The sequence below is a fragment of the Patiria miniata genome, unplaced genomic scaffold (genome assembly GCF_015706575.1).
Source record: "Patiria miniata isolate m_02_andy unplaced genomic scaffold, ASM1570657v1 HiC_scaffold_12, whole genome shotgun sequence".
Classification (NCBI taxonomy): Eukaryota; Metazoa; Echinodermata; class Asteroidea; order Valvatida; family Asterinidae; genus Patiria; species Patiria miniata.
The window spans coordinates 2,682,884-2,704,107 of record NW_024037050.1 but is presented as its reverse complement, the minus strand read 5'-3'; the positions used below and the strand labels follow the sequence as shown (position 1 = coordinate 2,704,107).

The 21,224-nt window shown below is 42.2% G+C and overlaps 1 protein-coding gene across 1 annotated transcript; it reads left to right on the top strand.

The window, feature by feature from the left end:
- The first annotated feature begins 241 nt into the window (after nucleotides 1-241).
- Nucleotides 242-21,065, top strand: LOC119745383 (GPI ethanolamine phosphate transferase 1-like). The gene is made up of 17 exons (XM_038221703.1): nucleotides 242-543; nucleotides 859-980; nucleotides 2,791-2,889; nucleotides 3,293-3,399; nucleotides 4,180-4,435; nucleotides 5,338-5,457; nucleotides 5,816-6,009; nucleotides 6,742-6,876; nucleotides 9,841-9,920; nucleotides 12,027-12,290; nucleotides 13,732-13,927; nucleotides 15,243-15,334; nucleotides 15,935-16,258; nucleotides 17,297-17,387; nucleotides 18,243-18,391; nucleotides 19,810-19,885; nucleotides 20,098-21,065. Exons 1-17 carry the CDS (start codon nucleotides 320-322, stop codon nucleotides 20,389-20,391), a joined length of 2,823 nt encoding a protein of 940 aa, XP_038077631.1. The 5' UTR covers nucleotides 242-319; the 3' UTR covers nucleotides 20,392-21,065.
- The last annotated feature ends 159 nt before the right edge of the window (nucleotides 21,066-21,224 follow it).

Here is a 21,224-nt window from a genome sequence, read left to right as displayed (position 1 = left end):
GTTGGAAATGCCTTTTTTCGTTAATTACTTCAAAATGACAGCTTCCCAGAAAGAATAATTTCACAGGGAGTTTAGTTCCCTCACTATCTTTCAACCAAGTTTGTTTTTCAACAATAATTATGCCAGTTACTTTTCGTATGGCTGCAAATGATGGACTATAGCTTTAATGTAAATATTGAGGTGAATTTTTTTCTGCTGTTGTGTCAAACCACTTCATTTTGTTAAATGTTCCCAGATATTACATTTTCAAAACAAGAGAGCGTCAGGCAATACATTCCACACTCCACAGAGAGTGATTCTTATCTGATGATCAGTGACCATGGATGTCTGGCTCATCGTCGTCGGGCTCTTGGTTCATGTCGTCTTCTTCTTCTCCATCTTTGATATCTACTTCACCTCGCCGCTAGTCCACGGAATGACACCCCATGCAACCCCCCTGGAACCCCCCGCGCGCCGACTGGTGCTGTTCGTCGCCGACGGGCTGAGGGCAGACAAGCTGTACGAGGTGGATGAGAGTGGTCACACGAGGGCACCATACCTCAGGTTGGTACATCTGAATTTGCATTCAGAACTAAAACCATATAGTTCGACTATTTTGGTCGACTATCTACAGAGTTGGTCGCATCACTGGTTGCAATATCCACTTGCATCATTGTATGTGTATAGCGGGGAGCCAGGACCAAGGATTGTCATGTTGATGTTACGTCCCAACTAGACAATGGTCCCAACTTAAGCTGGGACCGTTCCACAGGTTGCAACAATACTGCTGCATGATGCCTAGCGGCGATGTCCAGTCAAGTTTCTGAGATTCTGAAAGAAAGAAATTAACCTGAATCAGTTTTCCTGGTGATTTTTCAGGAGCGTCATTGAGCAGCAAGGATCATGGGGAGTTTCCCACACCAGAGTGCCTACGGAATCCCGGCCAGGCCATGTCGCCCTGATCGCTGGTTTCTATGAAGATGTCAGCGCTGTCGCAAAAGGTCATTCTAACTAACTTTTGAATATCGTGTAAAAATGTTATTTGTAGGCAGTGTTACAATCAAAGTCCATCACCAGTCCTTAAAAGTCAATCACAAGTCATCCAGTCCCAAGTCATGTCTTAAATAAGGTATTGAGATGAACTGTGACAAGGGCATTCCTTTATTATTGTTCCTCCTGTTGTGACTTTTGACTGTTGTGACTGGACTTGTGATGTCCTTTGATCCATCACAGGTACCTCAACTGCAACACTGGTGGAAACATTACTTGTGTAAAAGTTTACATTTTCTGTATTGATTGTGTTATACATGTAGGTTTCCCAGCCAATTTAAAATATTTTTCACTCAAATTCACCAACTCTATCATTTAATTTCGTCCATGAACAATTTCACACACTTTTAACAAAACCAATTTTCATTTACCATTCAATTTCAAAGTTTGGTCATCCTCTTTAGTCAGCGGGTCGAGAATACTCGTCATTACGGTTCAAATTCGTCTAAGCTGTTGCCGAATGGCAGCTTTCAGAGATCACATTCGTCTGATATAAATCAATTAGACGAATTTGATTTCTGAACATGAACGATTTGGCGTAGATGAGTCGAAATCGAATACACCGGGTCGAAAACGTGTGTTCATTGTTTGAATTTGTTTGGACTAAATTTGAAATTGTCTGACAAAAGACGAAATTAAACATTGGAAGTGGACTAAATTGATGTTGCTGGACGAATTTGAATATAAGAATCGGTGAATTCGAACGAAAAAATGTTTTAGAATAGCCAGAAAAACCTATATTATTGATCACTAGTCCGGTCCAAGTTAAAACTTGGACCGGACTAGTGATTTACTTGTGGCCAGACTTGTGATCCAGAGTTGTAACCAAGTCAATTTTTCTCTAGTCAAGTCAAGTCACAAGTTAATTTTTCCCGATTCAAGTCAACTCACAAACTTGTCTCAAGTCAATTTTTTTAAGTCCATCTGAACATAGCAGTAGAGATGGGACCACTCAATGTGCAAGTGTGCACAAATTTGAAAATAAAACTTTACAATGTTCAAATTTTCTCTCTCAAATACTATATTTGCATATAAAATAGTCTGAAAGTGTGATTAAATACATGTATCCACAAACTTTATTCAATCATATTGAAGTGTAGGACATTCGTCATTCATTTTGTCAAGCATTATCATCGATAGCAGTCATTTTCCAGTCGATATAAAATGATGTCACTTTCTCAATGCTTCCCTACACTGATCAGTAATGTGCAGCTCGGCAGTGTGGTGCTTTGTGTATTAACACAACTGTGTCCAACGGCCGGCTGTGATCGCCATGGCATAAACCGGCATGCACCATATAAATCATGACCACCTCAATGATTCCCTCATGCATACATGTATGTGCATGATACGTATAGCTTGCTACATGCACATCTGGTCCTTGGCTTTCTGTTCAACTGATTTTTGCGTGTGCCTGAAAGTTTGTGTTTGTTTTTATAACGAAAGTGTTAATGTCAGCAAGTCATATTTAGTCAAGTCAAGTCGCAAGTCAATTTTTTTCCCATGTCAAGTCAAGTCTCAAGTAAAAAAAATTGCGACTCGAGTCGGACTTGAATCTGAGTCAGCGACGCGAGTCAACACCACTGTTGTAATCCATCGCAAGTGCCTCAACTTCATCACTGGTTAAAATACAACTCATCCAATAAAGGTTTATAGTTTCTGTAAGTCCTAATGACAAGTACAGCCCCATGTCCTGTCCCTGTTAGGGGAATTTTTCTGGCATACAATCTTTTTTTATATTTTCTTCTTTGTCACCTTCAGGTTGGAAGGAAAATCCAGTGCAATTTGACTCTGTCTTCAATGAGAGCAGGTATACGTGGTCTTGGGGAAGCCCCGATATACTGCCCATGTTTGCCAAAGGTAAGTATATTAGGCTTGTAGTGCTGGTGTGTTTCAATAAAATCATATAGTGACAGTGTTTTTTTGATACCGAGCAATAGACTCTCTCAAATGACGTCACTTACTACAGATTGTCACGTCCATCAGCATTTGGGCGTCAAATTTTCGTGAAGCGCAATGGCATGCGCCGTTTTTCGAACAAATTTCAGGCAACATACGTGCGTGTTTACAACATTTGCAGACATGCACCTGATGGCGTTGAACACGAAGTTGTAGTTTTCCTACGGCTGTTTATGAGAATGGTCTACACTGAATTATGTCAAAATACCGACGACCTTGTTATGGAATTTCATTACCATGATTTCCCTTCTTAAATGTGGCCAAGTGTGCAAAAGGGTTTTTTTTTTTCTTTTTTTTTTTTGAGGTGCTTCAGGGAATCATGTTTTCGTCCACACCTATCCGGCCGGTTATGAGGATTTCGCCGATGAAGACGCATCCAGACTGGATACGTGGGTGTTCAACAAAGTCAAGGTAAAAAAGACATGACAAAACCATCATGATATTTTATAATATTATTATTATATGGCAGTTGGCTAAGATATTGTTAATTACAGTGGGTTGTCTTGGTAGACGATGTGGAAGGATAAACTACAGTTTCAGTGGTTTGGGAGGGGGGGAGGACCCCGGCACACTCCAGGGGAAAACCCACGGCATCAGGCAGGGACTGAAAACCCAATCCAAATTTTGGCCCATACTGGACGTGAACACTTATCTTGATAGATTTTCAGGGGCAAGGCAAGTTGTGTGATGAAGTTTTTTGCGGGGGGCACATTTTTTTGTTTGTAGACAAGGGAGCATTTCAGTTAATTTTTTGGTGGATAAACATAGACGTTAGGTTTTTTGGTAAGTTTTTTTGGAATGATTTTCCGATAACAACTAAACTTAAACAAATCTTGAGAAATACTTTTGGATAATACAGAAAACATGGGTTCAATGTCAAAAACAAAGTTGCATGATTTCCTATCTGAGACAGCTCTTTCAATGTCACACTGTTTAGTGATTGACTCAAATTTTGACCAAAGTTTTGAGAGGCTTGTACTAACTAAGTCCACTCCAAGTATTTGTCATATCTAGTATTTGTGAGATCAAAAAGTATAAGTTTAAGTTTTTTGGTTCTTTCTCCGTGAATCAGTCAGTCAGTTAGTCTGTCCTTGACTCAGCCAGCCAGAAGACAATAGGCTTCCCCTTTGAATCCAGCAAAAAGCCTGGGATGATTATTCCAGTCAAAGCACTTACAAATAAAAATTTCAGGAATTTGTCCAAGATATGAAGCAGAACGACACCCTGAGCAGAATGGTGTCTTCCGATAGGATCGTCCTGTTCCTCCACCTCCTGGGGATCGACACCAACGGCCACGCCCACAAGCCATTCTCGAAGGAATACCTGGCCAACATCGGTCTGGTGGATTCTGGGATACGGGAGGCCGTGGAGCTGATTGAGGATGCCTTCCAGCGGGACGGAAAGACGGCATACATGATGACTGCCGACCACGGCATGACAAACTGGGGTGGGTTTATAAGATTCAGATTTTAGATAAGGAATGATTTAGGCCTGATTACAGCTAGGAAATTTCAACAATTACATATTTCTTGCTCTCAGAAAATTTCTGTTCTAGCAGTTGCATTAGATAGGTCCAAGGTATACTTTTTTTGATTTGTAATTTTGAACCGGCATTACGGTCATTGTGTGGACCTCGTAACAAAAGATGACGTAGTGCAGGTAGTGAAAACGTTGTGTGGACTTGCCCAGCTCCACATAAGGGTTTCCTTTCTCTGAAAAAAAATTTAGTGGAATTTTTTGGTTAGGGTTATCTGTCGCAAAATGAAAAGCAACACTCAATTTGTTTATTTCTCTTCATTTGAAGCAACGAAAGTGCTCAAAATCTAAAGACGGGTGCTTAACAACTAACCTGATGAAGTTTTAGCTCTTGTGAATGCTGTACATTCCGAGAAAACAATATTCTAAGATCTCGGTTTCAGTTCAGAAGTTGCCGAGTCTTGTTTTGAATTGTTCCCAGAATCAGCATCCAGGAAACGTTCTCATTCAGCCGATTGCAGCTGCGTGATGTCACACACTGAACCGACGAATAACAGCAACCGCGCTCGTGTGTGCGTTGTGTCAACGCTTGCATGCACCCATCCACGGACTGGCCCAATTACAAACCAGCTTCTAACGGAAATTTCCAAAAATGCGTCACATGGCGCATCTTTGGAAATGGCCTTCTTTTATTGTTTTCTTCAAAATGACAGCATACCACAAAAGTATAATTTCACAGGGAGGTTAGTGCCATGACTATCTTTAAACCAAGTATGCTTTTCAACAATAATTTCGTCAGTTACTTTTTGGATAGCTGCAAATGATCTACTCTACCCTTTAAACCACTGACGTTCTTTCTTATACAATTGACAGGTTCCCATGGGGCAGGTCACCCCCATGAAACCCTGACCCCGATAGTGGCCTGGGGTGCTGGGGTGAACAGACCTGCTAAAAGTGGCAACGCCCAGGATTATCCCGACGGGTTCTCTCAATGTAAGTTGTCAACTTATTCACCTGAAGACTTTGTGCACAAGTAGCACATCAATGGTAAAAATGTCAAAACAGTGCCTAGTCCAGTCACAGTTAAAACCAAAAGTCAATTCACAGTTCCTGTAACAAGTAACGGGGAATGAACAGTAGCAAAAAGAATGTCTTTGGTTGAAAATGATCATCGTTTTTTATTTTTCTGTTTTTCCAGCACCAATGGGCAAAAAACGTTGAACAGTTCAGCGGAACAACGTCTGCTGTGAATTAAATTAGTCCATTTTACGAAATTAGGACAAATACAAATGATCCTATGTACCTTTAACTATAAATGTCCTTAATTCAACATGCTCGTTCCTCTTCGCAGTGTGGAAGTTGGACCACCTCAAGCGTCAAGACATGAGCCAGGCCGATATCGCCGCTCTGATGGCCTCGTTGATTGGCGTGCCTTTCCCGCTGAATTCGGTAGGTGTGCTCCCTCTGGGTTTCCTTGACAACACGAAGCGCTACAAGGTGGAGAGCCTGCTGACCAATGCACAGCAGATACTGGCCCAGTATGAGGTTGGTTTCAAATTTCCTTTTGACGCCCCAATTTCTTTTAGCGAATTACGGCACTCTTACGAAACTAGGTTAAGGGGACGGTATAAACAAACTTGAAGTCAAATTTAATGACAGTTTAGATATTGCTATATATTACTAAATGTACCATTAGGGAGACACCTTATCATTTTTTTTTTTCGACACCGGCCTTTAGGAAGACACATAACTGTCTCCCTAATGGCACAGCCCCCCTTTAGAGGCAAAATTGTACTGTCGCAATTGGGTTATATTTGTTGCTCGTGGTCTAATTAGTAAAAATACCGAATTTCATGGAAAAAGGACAAGGGAAAATTGGGTAAGGGCATATTTAAGTTGGAAAAAAAATTATGCAGAAGTCTATGGGAAAGTCTCCCTAATGACCCAATTCCCGTTATTATTATTTCTAAAATTGTATTTTATAATCTCTAATCTACTCAATGCCATTATGCCATGTTGTTGTATTTTTTAGAAATGAAAGCACCACCATCTCACAACAGCTACTAATTGTAATACCCTCCCCCGTTTTGGACCATTTTTACAAAGGAAAATAACATTGCAATCACTTTTTCAGAAATATTACCAATTTCACCTCCCCCCCCCCCCCAACCTTTCCCACGGACCCAAATGCTGAGTTTGGTCTACATTTTCAGGTTTTCTCAAATTAACCTTGACCTGTACTGACCAATTCTTGTTGGTATTTTTCTCCCGTTAAAGGTGAAAGAGAAACACATGCAGGAGACCACGTTGGCCGTGTTTTTCAGCCCCTTTAAGCCTCTGTCGGTGGGCAAGAAGGCTGATGTCATGCGGACCATCCGAGCCCAGATCAGTAAAGGCCAACCCGACGAAGCTGTGAGTAACACAAATGTTTGCGATCAATTTAGGGCTCTTTAAAAGGCACCTAGGAGTATTGGCAATTCCCCAGAAACAATTCCCCAGAAACGTTTGTCAGAAAAAAACGAAGAGTGCATTAATGTAGCTTTTTACATGCGTTAGCAACAGAAACCAGACAAGTGACCCCCCAAAATATGCTTACTTTTTCTATGTTCTTTCAAAATGTATAGGATCAACTGAGCTGAAATTTCAACTAGTTAATCATTATGCATCCTTCTTTAACCCTAACTCCCTAGGCTTTTTTGCTAGGATGTAGCCTCAATCCTGCAAAATCCTACAATTGGCCTCATGGAAAAATAGCATATAGCCTCAATCCTGCAAATTCCTCCATTATTTCTTGAAAATGGTCCATGGAGGGGTGACCACTGCCTGAATCCTGCAAAATCCTGCGGCAGTGACTCAATATTTTTGAGGCTTGGCCAGTGACATCCTGGAGCAGTACGGAGGATTTCAAGCATAATCCAGGCCTATATTTATGCATGCCTGAGCAAAAACAACACAAGGTCCAGCCCAAGACCTTGACAAAGTGCATCCTACGAAATCAGTAACGCACTTTTGCCATGTAACCTCAATCCTCTAAATTCCTCCACTTTGGCTTAGAGGATTTTGGAAGGATTCAGGGCGGTTAGGGTTAATTATATGGTGCTTATATACATGTAGTGCTTTATACCGAAGTCTCCAAGCACTTCACACTTACTACCCCTGTTCATCAGGCCATGAGACCAGTTTTTGCAGCAGCTCGCGATCAGAGTCATTCTGGTCTCTACCTTCACAGGTACCCATTTATACTCCTGGGTGGAGAGAGGCAATTGTAGTAGTCTTGCCCAAGAACGCAAGCATCATGTTCCCCATCAGGGTTCGAACCCACGTACTGTGGCACGTGAGTCAAACTAGTCAGGTGGCTTAGATCTAATTTTCGTCAAGATCGTGACCGACTGGTCCAAAGTACCAAACTTGGCAGATAGATTCTTATAGACCTAGAGAAGATATTTAGAAGGGGTGACACCCGAAATTCTTTTGGGAAGGGTGCCTAATTTGCATAAATCGTTAATCCCTGCCGTGTAATATATTTATTCCCATATTTGGGTATATTTTAATTGTTTTATTTTTTTGAAAAGTGTATTTTGGGGATTCTAATTACATATCTTTACTTAAATAACTTTTTCCAAAGCATATAAGTGACTGAATAATTATGAGGACATAGTAACGGTCCAAAATGGCTACTATTATGCCCTAAATTGCACGCCTTTACCTTGTCCCCTGATATCATCAATTAGTCTTGCCAAACATCAGCATTGATGAACTTCAAATTCACCACGTAGCTTACTGGTACAGTTACCCTATTGAAACCTTATGCAAAATCATGTGAACAATGAGAACATTGTGTTATTAAGCCCAGAAAACAAAAACTGGGGAAAAAAGAGGTGTCCATAAATTGGGCTAACAAGTAAGGTGAAGGGTTGCCTAACATGAAAGACTGGAACAAGTTCAAGGAAATTCCCAAAATTATTGTTGAGAAAACGTTTTGGCGTAGACAAAATTATTGTAAACAACAATAATCTCTAATTTGGGGGGATTTTGTTGAACTTGTTCAAGTCCCCACGTTACCCTTCCCGTAGTAGCCCAATTTACGGACACCACATTTTCTCCCCTTTTTTGGTCTTTTGGGCTAAACATCAAGATGATATCAATTTTCACATGATTTCCCACTTATTTTTGTTAGGTTAACTATGTCAGTAAGTACCTTTGTAAATTTGAAGCTCATCAATACCCACGTTTGGCGAGACTAGTTGATGATATCTGAGGAAAAGGTAAATGCGCGTAACTTTAGGGTAAAATAGTAGCTATTTTGGATCGTTACTATGTCCTCTTAATTATTCAGTCACTTACATGCTTTACAAAATGTTATTGAAGTAAGAATATGCAAGTAGAATCACCAAAATACACTTTTATAAAAAATAAAAAAATTAAAATATACCCAAATATGGGAATAAATATATTACACGGCAGGGATTAACAATTTATGCAAATTAGGCACCCTTCCCAAAAGAATTTCAGGTGTCACCCCTTCTAAATATCTTCTCTAGGTCTATAAGAATCCATCTGTTAAGTTTGGTGCTTTGGACCAGTCGGTCACGATTCCGACTATATGCCACCTGACTAAACACCGTAACCATTGTACCACAGGGCTCCAGCACTTGGATAGCTGCAAATGGTCAACTCTACCTTTAAGACAAAGAACACACACACAAAAACAATTTTGTAGATTATTAATTAAAGGTATAGTCCATCATTTGTAATTTGTGCATTTTGTTCGTTTGAAGCAACAAAAGTGTTCAAAATCTAATGAAGGATACTGAACAACTAACCTGATGAAGTTTCAGCTCAGCTTCAGCTGTATATTCCGAGAAAAACAGCATTCTAGGATCTCAATTTCAAATCAAAAGTTGCTGAATCATGTTTTGAATTGTTTTGAATTGCAGCTATACGCGATGTCGCACACTGATCTGAGGAATTATAGCAGCCGCGCGCACCTGTGCGTCGTGCCAATGATTACGCGCGCTGTGCTGAATAACAACTACTAATTTAAATTTTGCTACAGTGAAGACACACCGTTGGAAAGGCCATCTTTCGTTGATTACTTCAAAATGACAGCTTGCCAGAAAGGATAATTTGAAAGGGAGTTTAGTTCACTTACTATCTTTCAACCAAGTATGTTTTTCAACAATAATACGCCAGTTACTTTTTCGGATGGCTGCAAATGATGGACTATAGCTTTAAGCCGTTAATGCTTGTATTACACTGTATTACATTGCAAAAAATATTCCTGATGCATCCAGAAAATCAGTGATTTTTATCATTAGTGGCCTTAAAAGTCTATTGTGTTGGGAGTAAAAAAAAAACGATTTTGAACTCTTTCAGATATCTACAACCCATGATTTGATACAGAGGGCTCTGGATGGTTTGAACTACTACCACAACTACGATAGGTTCCTGTTAGGGTGAGTTTGACATCAACTGCATGTTGCGAAGCCAATACTAAAAAAAAACATGGGCAATCAATATAAGTGATCAGCTTAATAATAATGATGATAATAATAATAACAGATTCTTATATAGCGCTTTTAACTAAGATCAAAGCGCTTTATATTATTATTACCCCTAATCATTGGGCCAATTAAACATTCCATATACCATCTCAGCTCCCTGGGGAGTATACAGCTCGATGCAGCCTGTTAGGCACAAGGAAGCTAGTTCAATCACAATAACCATCATCACTGCCCTCATAGGTCCCATTTATAGCTTATAGGCAGTGTTGAACCTCCATCAACACCCAGTCTTGCTAAGCATAATGATGCGTTGGTCTTGGTCTCAAATCGCGTTTATCAGGCCATGAGACCACTTTCTGCAGCCGAGATCAGCGTGTCTGGTTTCTTGCTAAGCATAATGATGCGTTGGTCTTGTATAGCGCTTTCCAATGGTAGGTCTCAAATCGCGTTTATCAGGCCATGATACCACTTTCTGCAGCGGAGATCAGCGTGTCTGGTTTCTTGCTAAGCATAATGATGCGTTGGTCTTGTATAGCGCTTTCCAATGGTAGGTCTCAAATCGCGTTTATCAGGCCATGATACCACTTTCTGCAGCGGAGATCAGCGTGTCTGGTTTCTTGCTAAGCATAGTGATGCGTTGGTCTTGTATAGCGCTTTCCAATGGTAGGTCTCAAATCGCGTTTATCAGGCCATGAGACCACTTTCTGCAGCGGAGATCAGCGTGTCTGGTTTCTTGCTAAGCATAATGATGCGTTGGTCTTGTATAGCGCTTTCCAATGGTAGGTCTCAAATCGCGTTTATCAGGCCATGAGACCACTTTCTGCAGCCGAGATCAGTGTGTCTGGTTTCTTGCTAGGCATAATGATGCGTTGGTCTTGTATAGCGCTTTCCAATGGTAGGTCTCAAAGCGCGTTTATCAGGCCATGATACCACTTTCTGCAGCGGAGATCAGCGTGTCTGGTTTCTTGCTAAGCATAATGATGCGTTGGTCTTGTATAGCGCTTTCCAATGGTAGGTCTCAAATCGCATTTATCAGGCCATGAGACCACTTTCTGCAGCTGAGATCAGCGTGTCTGGTTTCTTGCTAAGCATAATGATGCGTTGGTCTTGTATAGCGCTTTCCAATGGTAGGTCTCAAATCGCGTTTATCAGGCCATGATACCACTTTCTGCAGCGGAAATCAGCGTGTCTGGTTTCTTGCTAAGCATAATGATGCGTTGGTCTTGTATAGCGCTTTCCAATGGTAGGTCTCAAATCGCGTTTATCAGGCCATGATACCACTTTCTGCAGCCGAGATCAGCGTGTCTGGTTTCTTGCTAAGCATAATGATGCGTTGGTCTTGTATAGCGCTTTCCAATGGTAGGTCTCAAATCGCGTTTATCAGGCCATGATACGACTTTCTGCAGCCGAGATCAGCGTGTCTGGTTTCTTACCTCATTGGTACCCATACTCTTGGGTGGACAGAGGCAATTGCAGTAAATTGTCCAGCCCAAGGGCACAAGCACCATTTTCCAAGTCGGGGTTTGAACTAAGGATGTGACTCTGCGTTTAATTTTGTAAACTATTAACAAATATGTTAAGAACCATATAATAGGTTTGAACGTTTAGCCATTCACAAGGGCTGACGCTTGCTCATTATGTCTGCAGACCGGCGTGATTGACATGATAAATCAGCAATGGCAGTCATTAAAAAAGTAAAAACGTGACTACGTTTGCCCCAAATGTAATCAAGCATTGGAGTACTTCAAAGTTTTTGTATTAAAATTAAATAGGTTTGAAAACATCGTTAAATATTTATGCTCTGTAGGTTCAACTCAAAGAAAGATGCGTGAACGGTGAATGTAGGTCCCTTTTTTTAATTCGGGTTTCGTTTAAACATTTTGAAAATTTGTAAACGGATTTAGAATTGTTTTAATTTAAATGTTTAAACTTGTAAACTTCACATCCTTAGTTTGAATCCATGGCACGTGGGTCGAACATCGTAACCATCGGACCGCAGCGCTCAACTACCGGCCTCTGACTACATTTTGTCCCTTGTTTTCATCTTCTGTTCGTCAGGACCAGCATCTTAATGGGCTACCTGGGCTGGATGGCCTACATCCTACAGCACCTCCTGTCCTTCCATACCTCCCTTCCCCAGCCGAGAAGGACCAAGCTAGATGGCCTTGGTGACTCTCACGCCCTTGCCAAGCGAGGGCCCGACGTCATCTTCACGACCCTTGCCGCAGTGATCGTTGTTCTTCTGACCATCCAGTCTTCACCGCTGATGTATTACGTGTACTGCTTGTTGCCTGTTCCGCTGTGGTATACTGCCGCAAAACAGTAAGTCTAACTTTTATGTCACGACGGGCTAAAGAGATACCATCGGTGTGGTTAGTAGTGATGGTTTGCGGTAACACCATGTGGCACAATCTCTTTTGAGAAGTTGTGTGGTTCTGAAAAGAACCGGTTGGTTGTGAACTCAACATTCCGATCAGTATGCTCTGGTTGGAACATCGACTGGAGTTGGGGCCTTCAGCATCGACAACTCCACGCCTCAGTAATCATCCAGCTCTATAAATGCAGCCTCATCCACTCCGTTTGGCTTTCTCCTGAAGACGATCAGAGCATACTGATCGGAACGTCGAGTTCACAACCAAGCGGTTCTTTTCAGAACCACACATCTTCCCAAAAGAGATTCTTCCACATGGTGTTACCACAAACCCCCAGTTGTTTACACTACAAAATTCCATATCTTATTTATCTGTGTGTTTGTTTGTTTGTTTGTTTGTTTGGGGGGGGGTTTGGTGGAGGGGATGGTTTTTTTTACCAAACTGACTACTTGAGATGTAGAAGGACCCAACTCTACCAAATATTTTTCCTACAACTGTAGAAGAATGTCAAGGATTTCTGTCTGCAGGCCTACCTACCTAATCAGATAGGATACATGTCTCAATCAATCAGAAAAAAAGTGGTTCCCTGTGTAAGTGTATTTCTCCAAAACAAACAACTTTTGTAAAGAACAATCTGATTGGTCAGAAATTATGGCCATCCCTATTTGGAAGTGCCTGCAGTGGACAATTCGGAGCATGGATTGTGTTTGCAATATAGAGTGTCAGGTCTAACTCATAGTGTTCAATATTGGCCCTTATGACGGGTATACAACTTTATCTTCAAGCAAACTTGCATTCTCGATCCTGATTGGTCGGTCCATGGCAACAACAGTGTGGCATTATCATATATACCATGGCCCATATCGCACTCAACGTATCATGGTATTCTAAGATGCGCGCACCATTCCCACTTGGTGCACTTGTAATAGGAAAACCACTGAAATGTTTGTGTGCAGCGTCCGTGTACCATCTTTACTGTAGAAGGCCATGGTCCATTGGTTATGGTGTTTGACTCATGTACGATGGTGCGTGGGTTCGAACTCTGCGAGGAACATGCTGTTTGTGCCCTTGGGCAAGACACTTAACTACAATCGCCTCTCTCCACCCAGGAGTATGAATGGGTACCTGTGAGGGTAGAGGACCGAATGTGCACTGATATCGGCTGCCGCGTGGTCCCGTGGCCTGATGAACGGGGGAATAATTGTATAGCGCTTTGAGAGCGTTGATACGATGGAAAGCGCTATATAAGCATTTCAATTTATTACTGTGTGTCAAGTTTGCTTGAAGCTAAATTCGTTATCACACGAGCACGAGCGGAACACGGAAAATGTAGTGCATCCGTGTCCCACATGATTAATTGCTGTTTATTTTAATTCGTGTCCGTTACGCAGGTACAGAGTTTTCTATCGTGCTATAAGTCACACGGTCTCTACTATCGGATTCTGCAAGGTGATTGGCTACTTGGTGCTCGGGGTCATCGCCATGGAGATTGTTGTCCTGAGCATGTTTTGGAGGGAGGTGCTGTCCCTAGGCCTTGTGGGCATCGCGCTGTGGCCATTTTTCACAGAACTCAGGAAGCATAGCAAGGTTTGCATTGACTTTTCTTTGTGGATTTTTTTTTGATGCGTGATGTAAACTTAACAAGTACCAAGTGGTACAACCCACGGCGGTTCCATGAACAGTACAACCGCGAATTTTACAATGCAATGGGGTGTGATCTAATATGCAAATTAGACGCATGCGCATCAGTGTCACAAAGCTGTAGATATTCCATAGAAACTCACTGGCAAAGCTGTGATACACGCGGGGCATGGAACAGTATAATACACCCCAAGTAAACTGTCACCAACCAACCAACCCACCTACCCACCCACCAAAGCACCAACTTACTGACCAACCAACATAAGCAGCTCAAGCCCGCGGTGTGTTTCACACCGCCATGGGAAAAACATAGATGGCATGGGTGGTATGAGTGGCTTGTGCATAAAAGTGCTCGCCTCTCACCACTGTGGCCCTGGTTCGAATCCGGTCTGCAGACCATACATGCCATATGTGAGTAGAGTTGTGCGTTGGTTCTCTCCTGTGCCACGAGGGTTTTTCTTTGGGCCCTCCGGTTTTCCTTCCTCCGGCAAAATCAAACACTTTCAATCTTAGGCTGTGCTCCATGGTCATATATGGGTCGATTGGCTGGCTGCCAAAGGCCCCTTTACATGCCTTCGGCTCGACCACGTTGTAGCCGCGTCCTTCGCAATTCAGCTTCTCAGCTGCCAGTAAGGATGATTAGCTTCCCAAATTATGATCGTTCGAAACAGTTGCTTCAAACACACGTGCTCACGCAGCCTTACATTCCTACTGTGGACATTCCTTAGTATTCGTATAGTTAAGAAAAAGCGAAGAAAAAACTTTCTTTACTCCCACTGTGAACATTCTTTCAACCCAATTTATTTATCATGATTTCCTTGAGTGTTCCTCTTCATTTTGCCACGGATAAACCTAACCCCAAAATGCCTCTAAAGCTGTCTTCCAGAGGGGGGGAAACCTAGTGTGGATGTGTGCAAGTCCACAAAGCGTTCACACTTCCTGCATCCTGTGGACCTCTTTTGTTCACAGGTCCACAAAGAGTATGTAAGGTTAAAGCACATTTACGGTCAGCATATTTCACGGGTTAGCGAAGAATTTCGGCTTCTGCGCATGCGTACATCCTGTTACTTTTAAGGATTCTGTGCTTACAGGGTTGCCAAAAACCACATTCTTTAGCGCTGTTAGCACAGAACAGGGCATCATAAGCGTGGAATTCTGTGCTTAGTAGAGACATGAAATTGGGCCATGATGTTCTAGCTTCAATCATCGCTGTTTTACAATGGTGTCATTTGATGTCAATGTTATTCCTTTTTCTATGTAGGGTTTGGTTGCTGGTTGGACGGTGTCTTGCCTAGCTGTGGCTGTATTCCCGATGCTACCCGTGGTCGGTAGGGATGCCAATATCAACTTAGTGTAAGTAACAATGCGACACCAGTAGAGTTCGTCTATTTGCTTGTGTTTCTTTTATTTGTTTAGTTAGAGAAGTTGTGAGTTGTCCGTCTGCCTGCTCATTTTGGCTGCGTACGAATGGCTACGGCTAGTAAGAACATGTGTCTATGGGAAGTAAAGTTGTACACTGGAAAAAAAGGCCCAATTACTGTTTTGACTTTAGCCTTCCCTACAGCAAACGTTTGAAGGTTTTACTGGGTGTAAGTTCCCATCCGGACTCAGCTAGTCAGAACTCGGACAGTTCAAGCACAAATTGTCGCGTGCCAAGGAAAGGGACGTTAGCAGCAGAGACACGCAAAAATAATGAAAAACCTCCTTCCATCTTTTTAATTTTGTTAATTATGTCGGAGTGACATAGCCCATTGAGACAAAATATGTACCAAATGAAAGATATTTTAATGCTCTATCGATGACACAAAAAACCCTAATTTGACCTATTGACTCATTTTTCCGCCCTAACGATCTTCTTCCATGCACGCAACGAAATGAATTAAAAGGTGTGCATAAAATGTTTATTATAAAAACTAATTGTCGTAAATCTTCACCATTTTTTTTAATGTCTAGGACTTTGGCCGGCGTTTTGTTCCTCCTGAGTAGCCTGGCTGCACTTCTCTACCTCCGCGCCCACCGTCGCCCCCCAACCAACCCCATCCACCCCGCCATCGGCCCTCTCCAACTCCTCATTCTGCTCCTCTCGGTGTACATCGTCAACAGCACCTGGGCCAGCCTGGCCAACAAGCGAGGGCTCCCTCTCACCAACCAGTGTCTGAGTTGGGCTATCTTTGGCTCCTCCTTTCTTATACCCGGGCTTACATCATTGGATGTTGTTTCGCGACTGCTAAGCACGGCCATGGCGTTTGCCGCAGTGTTCCTGCTGACCAGTACATCGTATCCTTTCATTTTATTTACAATTTCAAAGGGGCCAAATTACCATCACAAAAATTAATCAAATTTGGTAATTTTTCTACTCTATCAGCTGTAAGACTTCTGTGAGTCTCTGTTTGTGCACGCCAACATGTTCCAAGGGCGTCAATAGCTTCTCAAAAGGGGGGGGGGGGACATACCTTGATCAAAACTAATGCGGGTGCGAAGCCATAACAGTGTGGGGTGGCGTGTCTGCTTCAGGGCCCCGAAAAATTATGGATTCTAGACGCTCTGTGGTGCGATCTGAGGCAATTTCTGACCACTTTAACAAATTTGTTTGAGCTAAAGATCATCATTTAAACATCTTTTCGAGTTTGGTTCATTCAATCAGCTATTCTGAGCTATAGTATCAAATGTAGGCTACAATTTGTATTCGGGGACAAAAAATGGGGGGGGGGGGGACCAAACGATATGAAATCCCCCCACTTTAAAAAGTGGTGGGGGGTCCCCCCACCAATCGACGCCTATGACCTGTTCACACAACAAAAAGAACCCTACAGATTTTAAGGTTGCATTCTCTGTGCTCATCATCAAATCCAATTTTTTTCTCTTTAATAAATGTTCAACTTGTGCATTTTTTCAAACCAAAACGTCCTTTTTATTGGAGGGCAGCATCTGCAGCCCTCTGAAAAAGGGTTTTTATTAAAGGCACAAACAAATCTTGCGAGCAGACTGGCTCCCGGTCCATACATTATCAGTACTGATTATGGGGCAGGAACCAGCCCATGCCAGAATTATAGTTGGGCGGCCAGTCATTCAAAATCCATAAAGTAATGATTCAATAATTAAAATTTGGCCAATTTTTTTTTTTGGTCGATGTCTCATTTATAAAAGTGAATAAATTTTATATGGCAAGAAAAATTACAGTTTAGAAAAGGAAGTAATCTTTGGATGAAACTCAAAAATAGCACAGGTGTTGCAACTTTGAAGAATCTTCTGTTACTTTTTTCCAAATCTCTCAAGATTGTTTAAATTCTTTCCTGAATGTTTATCTAAACCCAGACATGAAGGCTTGTTTTGCATAGCCCTCTGTTACCTCATGTTTTTCTGGCTTCTGTGCGAACACAGGTTGTCCCAGTCTTCAAAGGTCAAGGTAAAAGATGCAATTTTTTTTAAAGGCACGTAAGAACATTGGTAATAGAGCCGGAACATTCATCCCTAGTATAACAAATGTATACGGCTGTATAAATGCATGTGTGGCATGTTTTAGTTAAAGTACCAATGATTATGAGCTCCGTGCGCTGACAAAGAGGGCACCCTTTTACCTAGCAACGACGTCCCATGGGTGCAACATTTCGCTGGTTGAAGCGCACCGTTCCTTGTGTGTGACGCACGTACACCAGGGGATTTGTACTATGTACACGCAGTGGCTGCGCTTCGCGGGAAATGAATTGCAGTCAGGCAAGATGGCGTCGGTCGGTCACCCCCAACTGTACTCTCTTTGCCGGTGAGGGGGTACTTGTGAACGGAGCGGATAATGCTTTCATTGGCCCAAAATGTGTCCACAGAACCGATGATTCACTCTCTCAATCTTCAACTTGTTATGAATCTTAACAGGGAAGAAAATGAGCATAATTTATCTATTTGTAGAAAAAGTATTGAGGAAAAACTGGGAGGGGGGGACTGGAAGGGGGGACTGGAAGGGGCAAGGAAACAACTTGGGGGGCCAAGTGCCCCGCCCCCCCCCCCCCCCCCCATGCCAGTACGGTACCAGTACTGCGCGCTACGGTCTGTTGGTTTGTTAAGAACTGTGAGTCACTACGCTCTTGAGCGGGAAGCTGCGAAATGCGTGTCAAGATCATAAAATGCCCAGATGACTACACAGTAACCAAAATCAAACATGTATAGTCGTCTGGGGCTGTTTCCGAAAGTGTACAATGCGCTTATTTACTTTTACTACTTGGAAGCCTGATATCAATAATAATCTCTAATCTGGTTCTCAAATCAGCTTATAGATCTGTCATTTGGCGAGGAATCAACGATCCTGAGCGGACCCCCGAGGCGTCTGGTCCTGGACGACGTCCGCTGTGCTTACTTCTTCATTTTCTTTATTCTCACCGCCTTCTTCGGAACGGGAAATATAGCCAGCATAAACAGGTGAACTGACATAAAGAAGGGTTCTCTTAGACAAGGATATTCACTCCAGACTGTGTTTCAGAGATGTGCTGGTTAAGCTTCCCACCCTAAGAAAAGAAAACAATATGGTCTTTAGCCCCCTAAAATGTTCGCTCATTCCTACTGCCAAACAGGTCCCAGCACTTGATTTCACGAAGCGCTGCGACGCATTGCAACTCGAGTTGCGACGTGCAACTCGTGACGCGTCGTATCATCCATTTCACGAAAGTTGCGATGTGTTGAACGCGTCATAAGTTCCTTGACAATGTCTTAAAACGCCACGCAAGTTACGACGTGTCTAGTGGTCATCACAAAATAAGAAGAGTCTCTTTCTTAGCCAGTTTAATGCCATAAACATTACATAAACGAGATTATAATACCGATGCAATGTGTGTAAAGTTGTAAATAGAAAATTCATTGAAAAATGACTGGAATATTGCAGTTGAAATTTCAAAGTAGCTATACAGTCCACTGACAGCCTGTTTTTCTTCAAAATTGCATCGCACGGCCGCCATTTTGTTTAACGTTTTAACAAATTTTGCGCTGAGATCCGACGACTCTTTGTTGAATGTCAGACAACTATTTACTGTTCGCGGACTAAATACATAAAACAGTCACCGAGTTGTGCTATAAATTCAACTATGATGCGTCGCACCTACGACGTGTTTTGTGAAATTGATCGCAGGACGTGTCGCAGCTGCGACGCATCGTAGAGATACGATGCATCGCATCACTGCGATGCATCGTAAGTTACAAAGAGTTTGATGAAATCGGGTGCTGGGAAGGGCTAACTCCTGCACAAATTTTTTTGATGGAAGCACAGGCACTCAAAGCATTGTGGGGAGCCATCCGTCCCAACCAATGAACGTACATTCTGTGCGCGCATATTATGTGCAGGCGGAAGGATTGACCCGTGTTACTTTTCATACAAATTCTATCCAATGGGGACTCGAAGAAATTACATCATGCATCCCAGAAGAAATCAGCCCTTCCAAATGCCCTGTTTGGCCGGTGGGTACGAGTGAACCTAAAATGTTGCATTTTTAGTAAATAAATTTTTAAAATGTGCCAAAAGTGAGCTGAAACTTCTGACAGTCTTCCAAACATCAAAATGTTTTTAACAGTTCTAAAAAAATTATAGTCCTCCATTTTTATATTCCTAAAACACTGACTGACTAATTGTATATATTGAAAGAATATAAGTTATAATAAATTCTATTGACGTGAAAGAATATAAATTGTTATTAATAAAATCAGCAACATAAAATTAACAATTCCATAAATCTTCAATGAAGATAAAAATGTTCCTGTAAAAGTAATTTTCGTAAAAAAAAAAATGTTTTTAAGATTAAAACCTAATGCATAACATCTTAGTCATTTTGCATTTTTTTTTTTTTCAGTTTTGATCCAGCATCGGTTTATTGTTTCTTGACGGTCTTCAGTCCCTTTGTAATGGGGTCACTTCTATTGTGGAAGGTGAGCCTAAAAACCACTCGAGAATTTTTCTAACATTCCCCCAAATTCCCAAAAAAAATAATAATAATGGTTATTGTCAATAATTTAATGTAATCCCCCAAATTTGATCTTGAATTGGACCTTTGATTACCTGTGTCTTTAAGGTTGTAATTATTAATCCAATACATCCATCTTTATCCCACTAATCCACCTTAATCCACCTTAATCCACAGATCGTAATCCTCTTCCTGCTGGTAACCTGCACCTTCAAGGCCATTCACTTACTGCAGCGGTTGCCGAACATTAGTCTCTTTCTGGTGGTGCTCCTCTTGTCGGACGGCCTGGCGCTGCAGTTCTTCTTCCTGGTCAGAGATTCCGGGAGCTGGTTGGATATAGGGACCAGCATCAGTCATTACGTCATCGTCATGTGCATGATCATCTTTGTCATGCTGCTGTTGGTGCTCGCGAGGCTCTTCACCACCGTGACCTTTGGCCTCGGTCAAAGACGCAAGGCCCATAGTACTTAGTAGAACACAGTGTTTGACAGTCATTATGTCATCGTCATGTGCATGATCATCTTTGTCATGCTGCTGTTGGTACTCGCGAGGCTCTTCACCACTGCGACCTTTGGCCTTGGTCAAAGACGCAAGGCCCATAGTACTTAGTAGAACACAGTGTTTGACAGTCATTACGTCATCGTCATGTGCATGATCATCTTTGTCATGCTGCTGTTGGTGCTCGCGAGGCTCTTCACCACCGTGACCTTTGGCCTTGGTCAAAGACGCAAGGCCCATAGTACTTAGGAGAACACAGTGTTTGACAGTCTTTACGTCATTGTCATGTGCATGATCATCTTTGTCATGCTGCTGTTGGTGCTCGCGAGGCTCTTCACCACTGTGACCTTTGGCCTCGGTCAAAGACGCAAGGCTCATAGTACTTAAGAGAACACAGTGTTTGACAGTCATTACGTCATCGTCATGTGCATGATCATCTTTGTCATGCTGCTGTTGGTGCTCGCGAGGCTCTTCACCACCGTGACCTTTGGCCTCGGTCAAAGACGCAAGGCCCATAGTACTTAGGGGTCCAAACCAGTAAATCAGTCCAAATTTGCCTATGCCGGCCAGATCACGATTTGCATGCCTTCAAATTCTTTGGTATGAGTGCATTTTTGGGGCCATGAACTTGGGGGTTTGTAAAAAAAAAAAAAAAGGGTCGAAGCTGTGCACAGGACTGTGAGCTTGTATTCCTTCTTAAATTTGGATGAAATTGGGTCCTGAAAGCGCTCTATTTTGCAACGGAACGTAGGCATGGTTTTTCAAAACGGCGATGGGCTGCAGGACTTATCTTAGGGGTGATCATC

What these genes read in the sequence shown, in the direction of transcription:
- LOC119745383 (XM_038221703.1), top strand. Translation starts at nt 320, where the DNA reads ATGGATGTCTGGCTCATCGTCGTCGGGCTCTTGGTTCATGTCGTCTTC. An exon ending in CCACGGCATGACAAACTGGG is followed by an intron (nt 4,436 to 5,337) that starts GTGGGTTTATAA and finishes TACAATTGACAG; the next exon opens with GTTCCCATGGGGCAGGTCAC. An exon ending in TCCCGACGGGTTCTCTCAAT is followed by an intron (nt 5,458 to 5,815) that starts GTAAGTTGTCAA and finishes TCCTCTTCGCAG; the next exon opens with TGTGGAAGTTGGACCACCTC.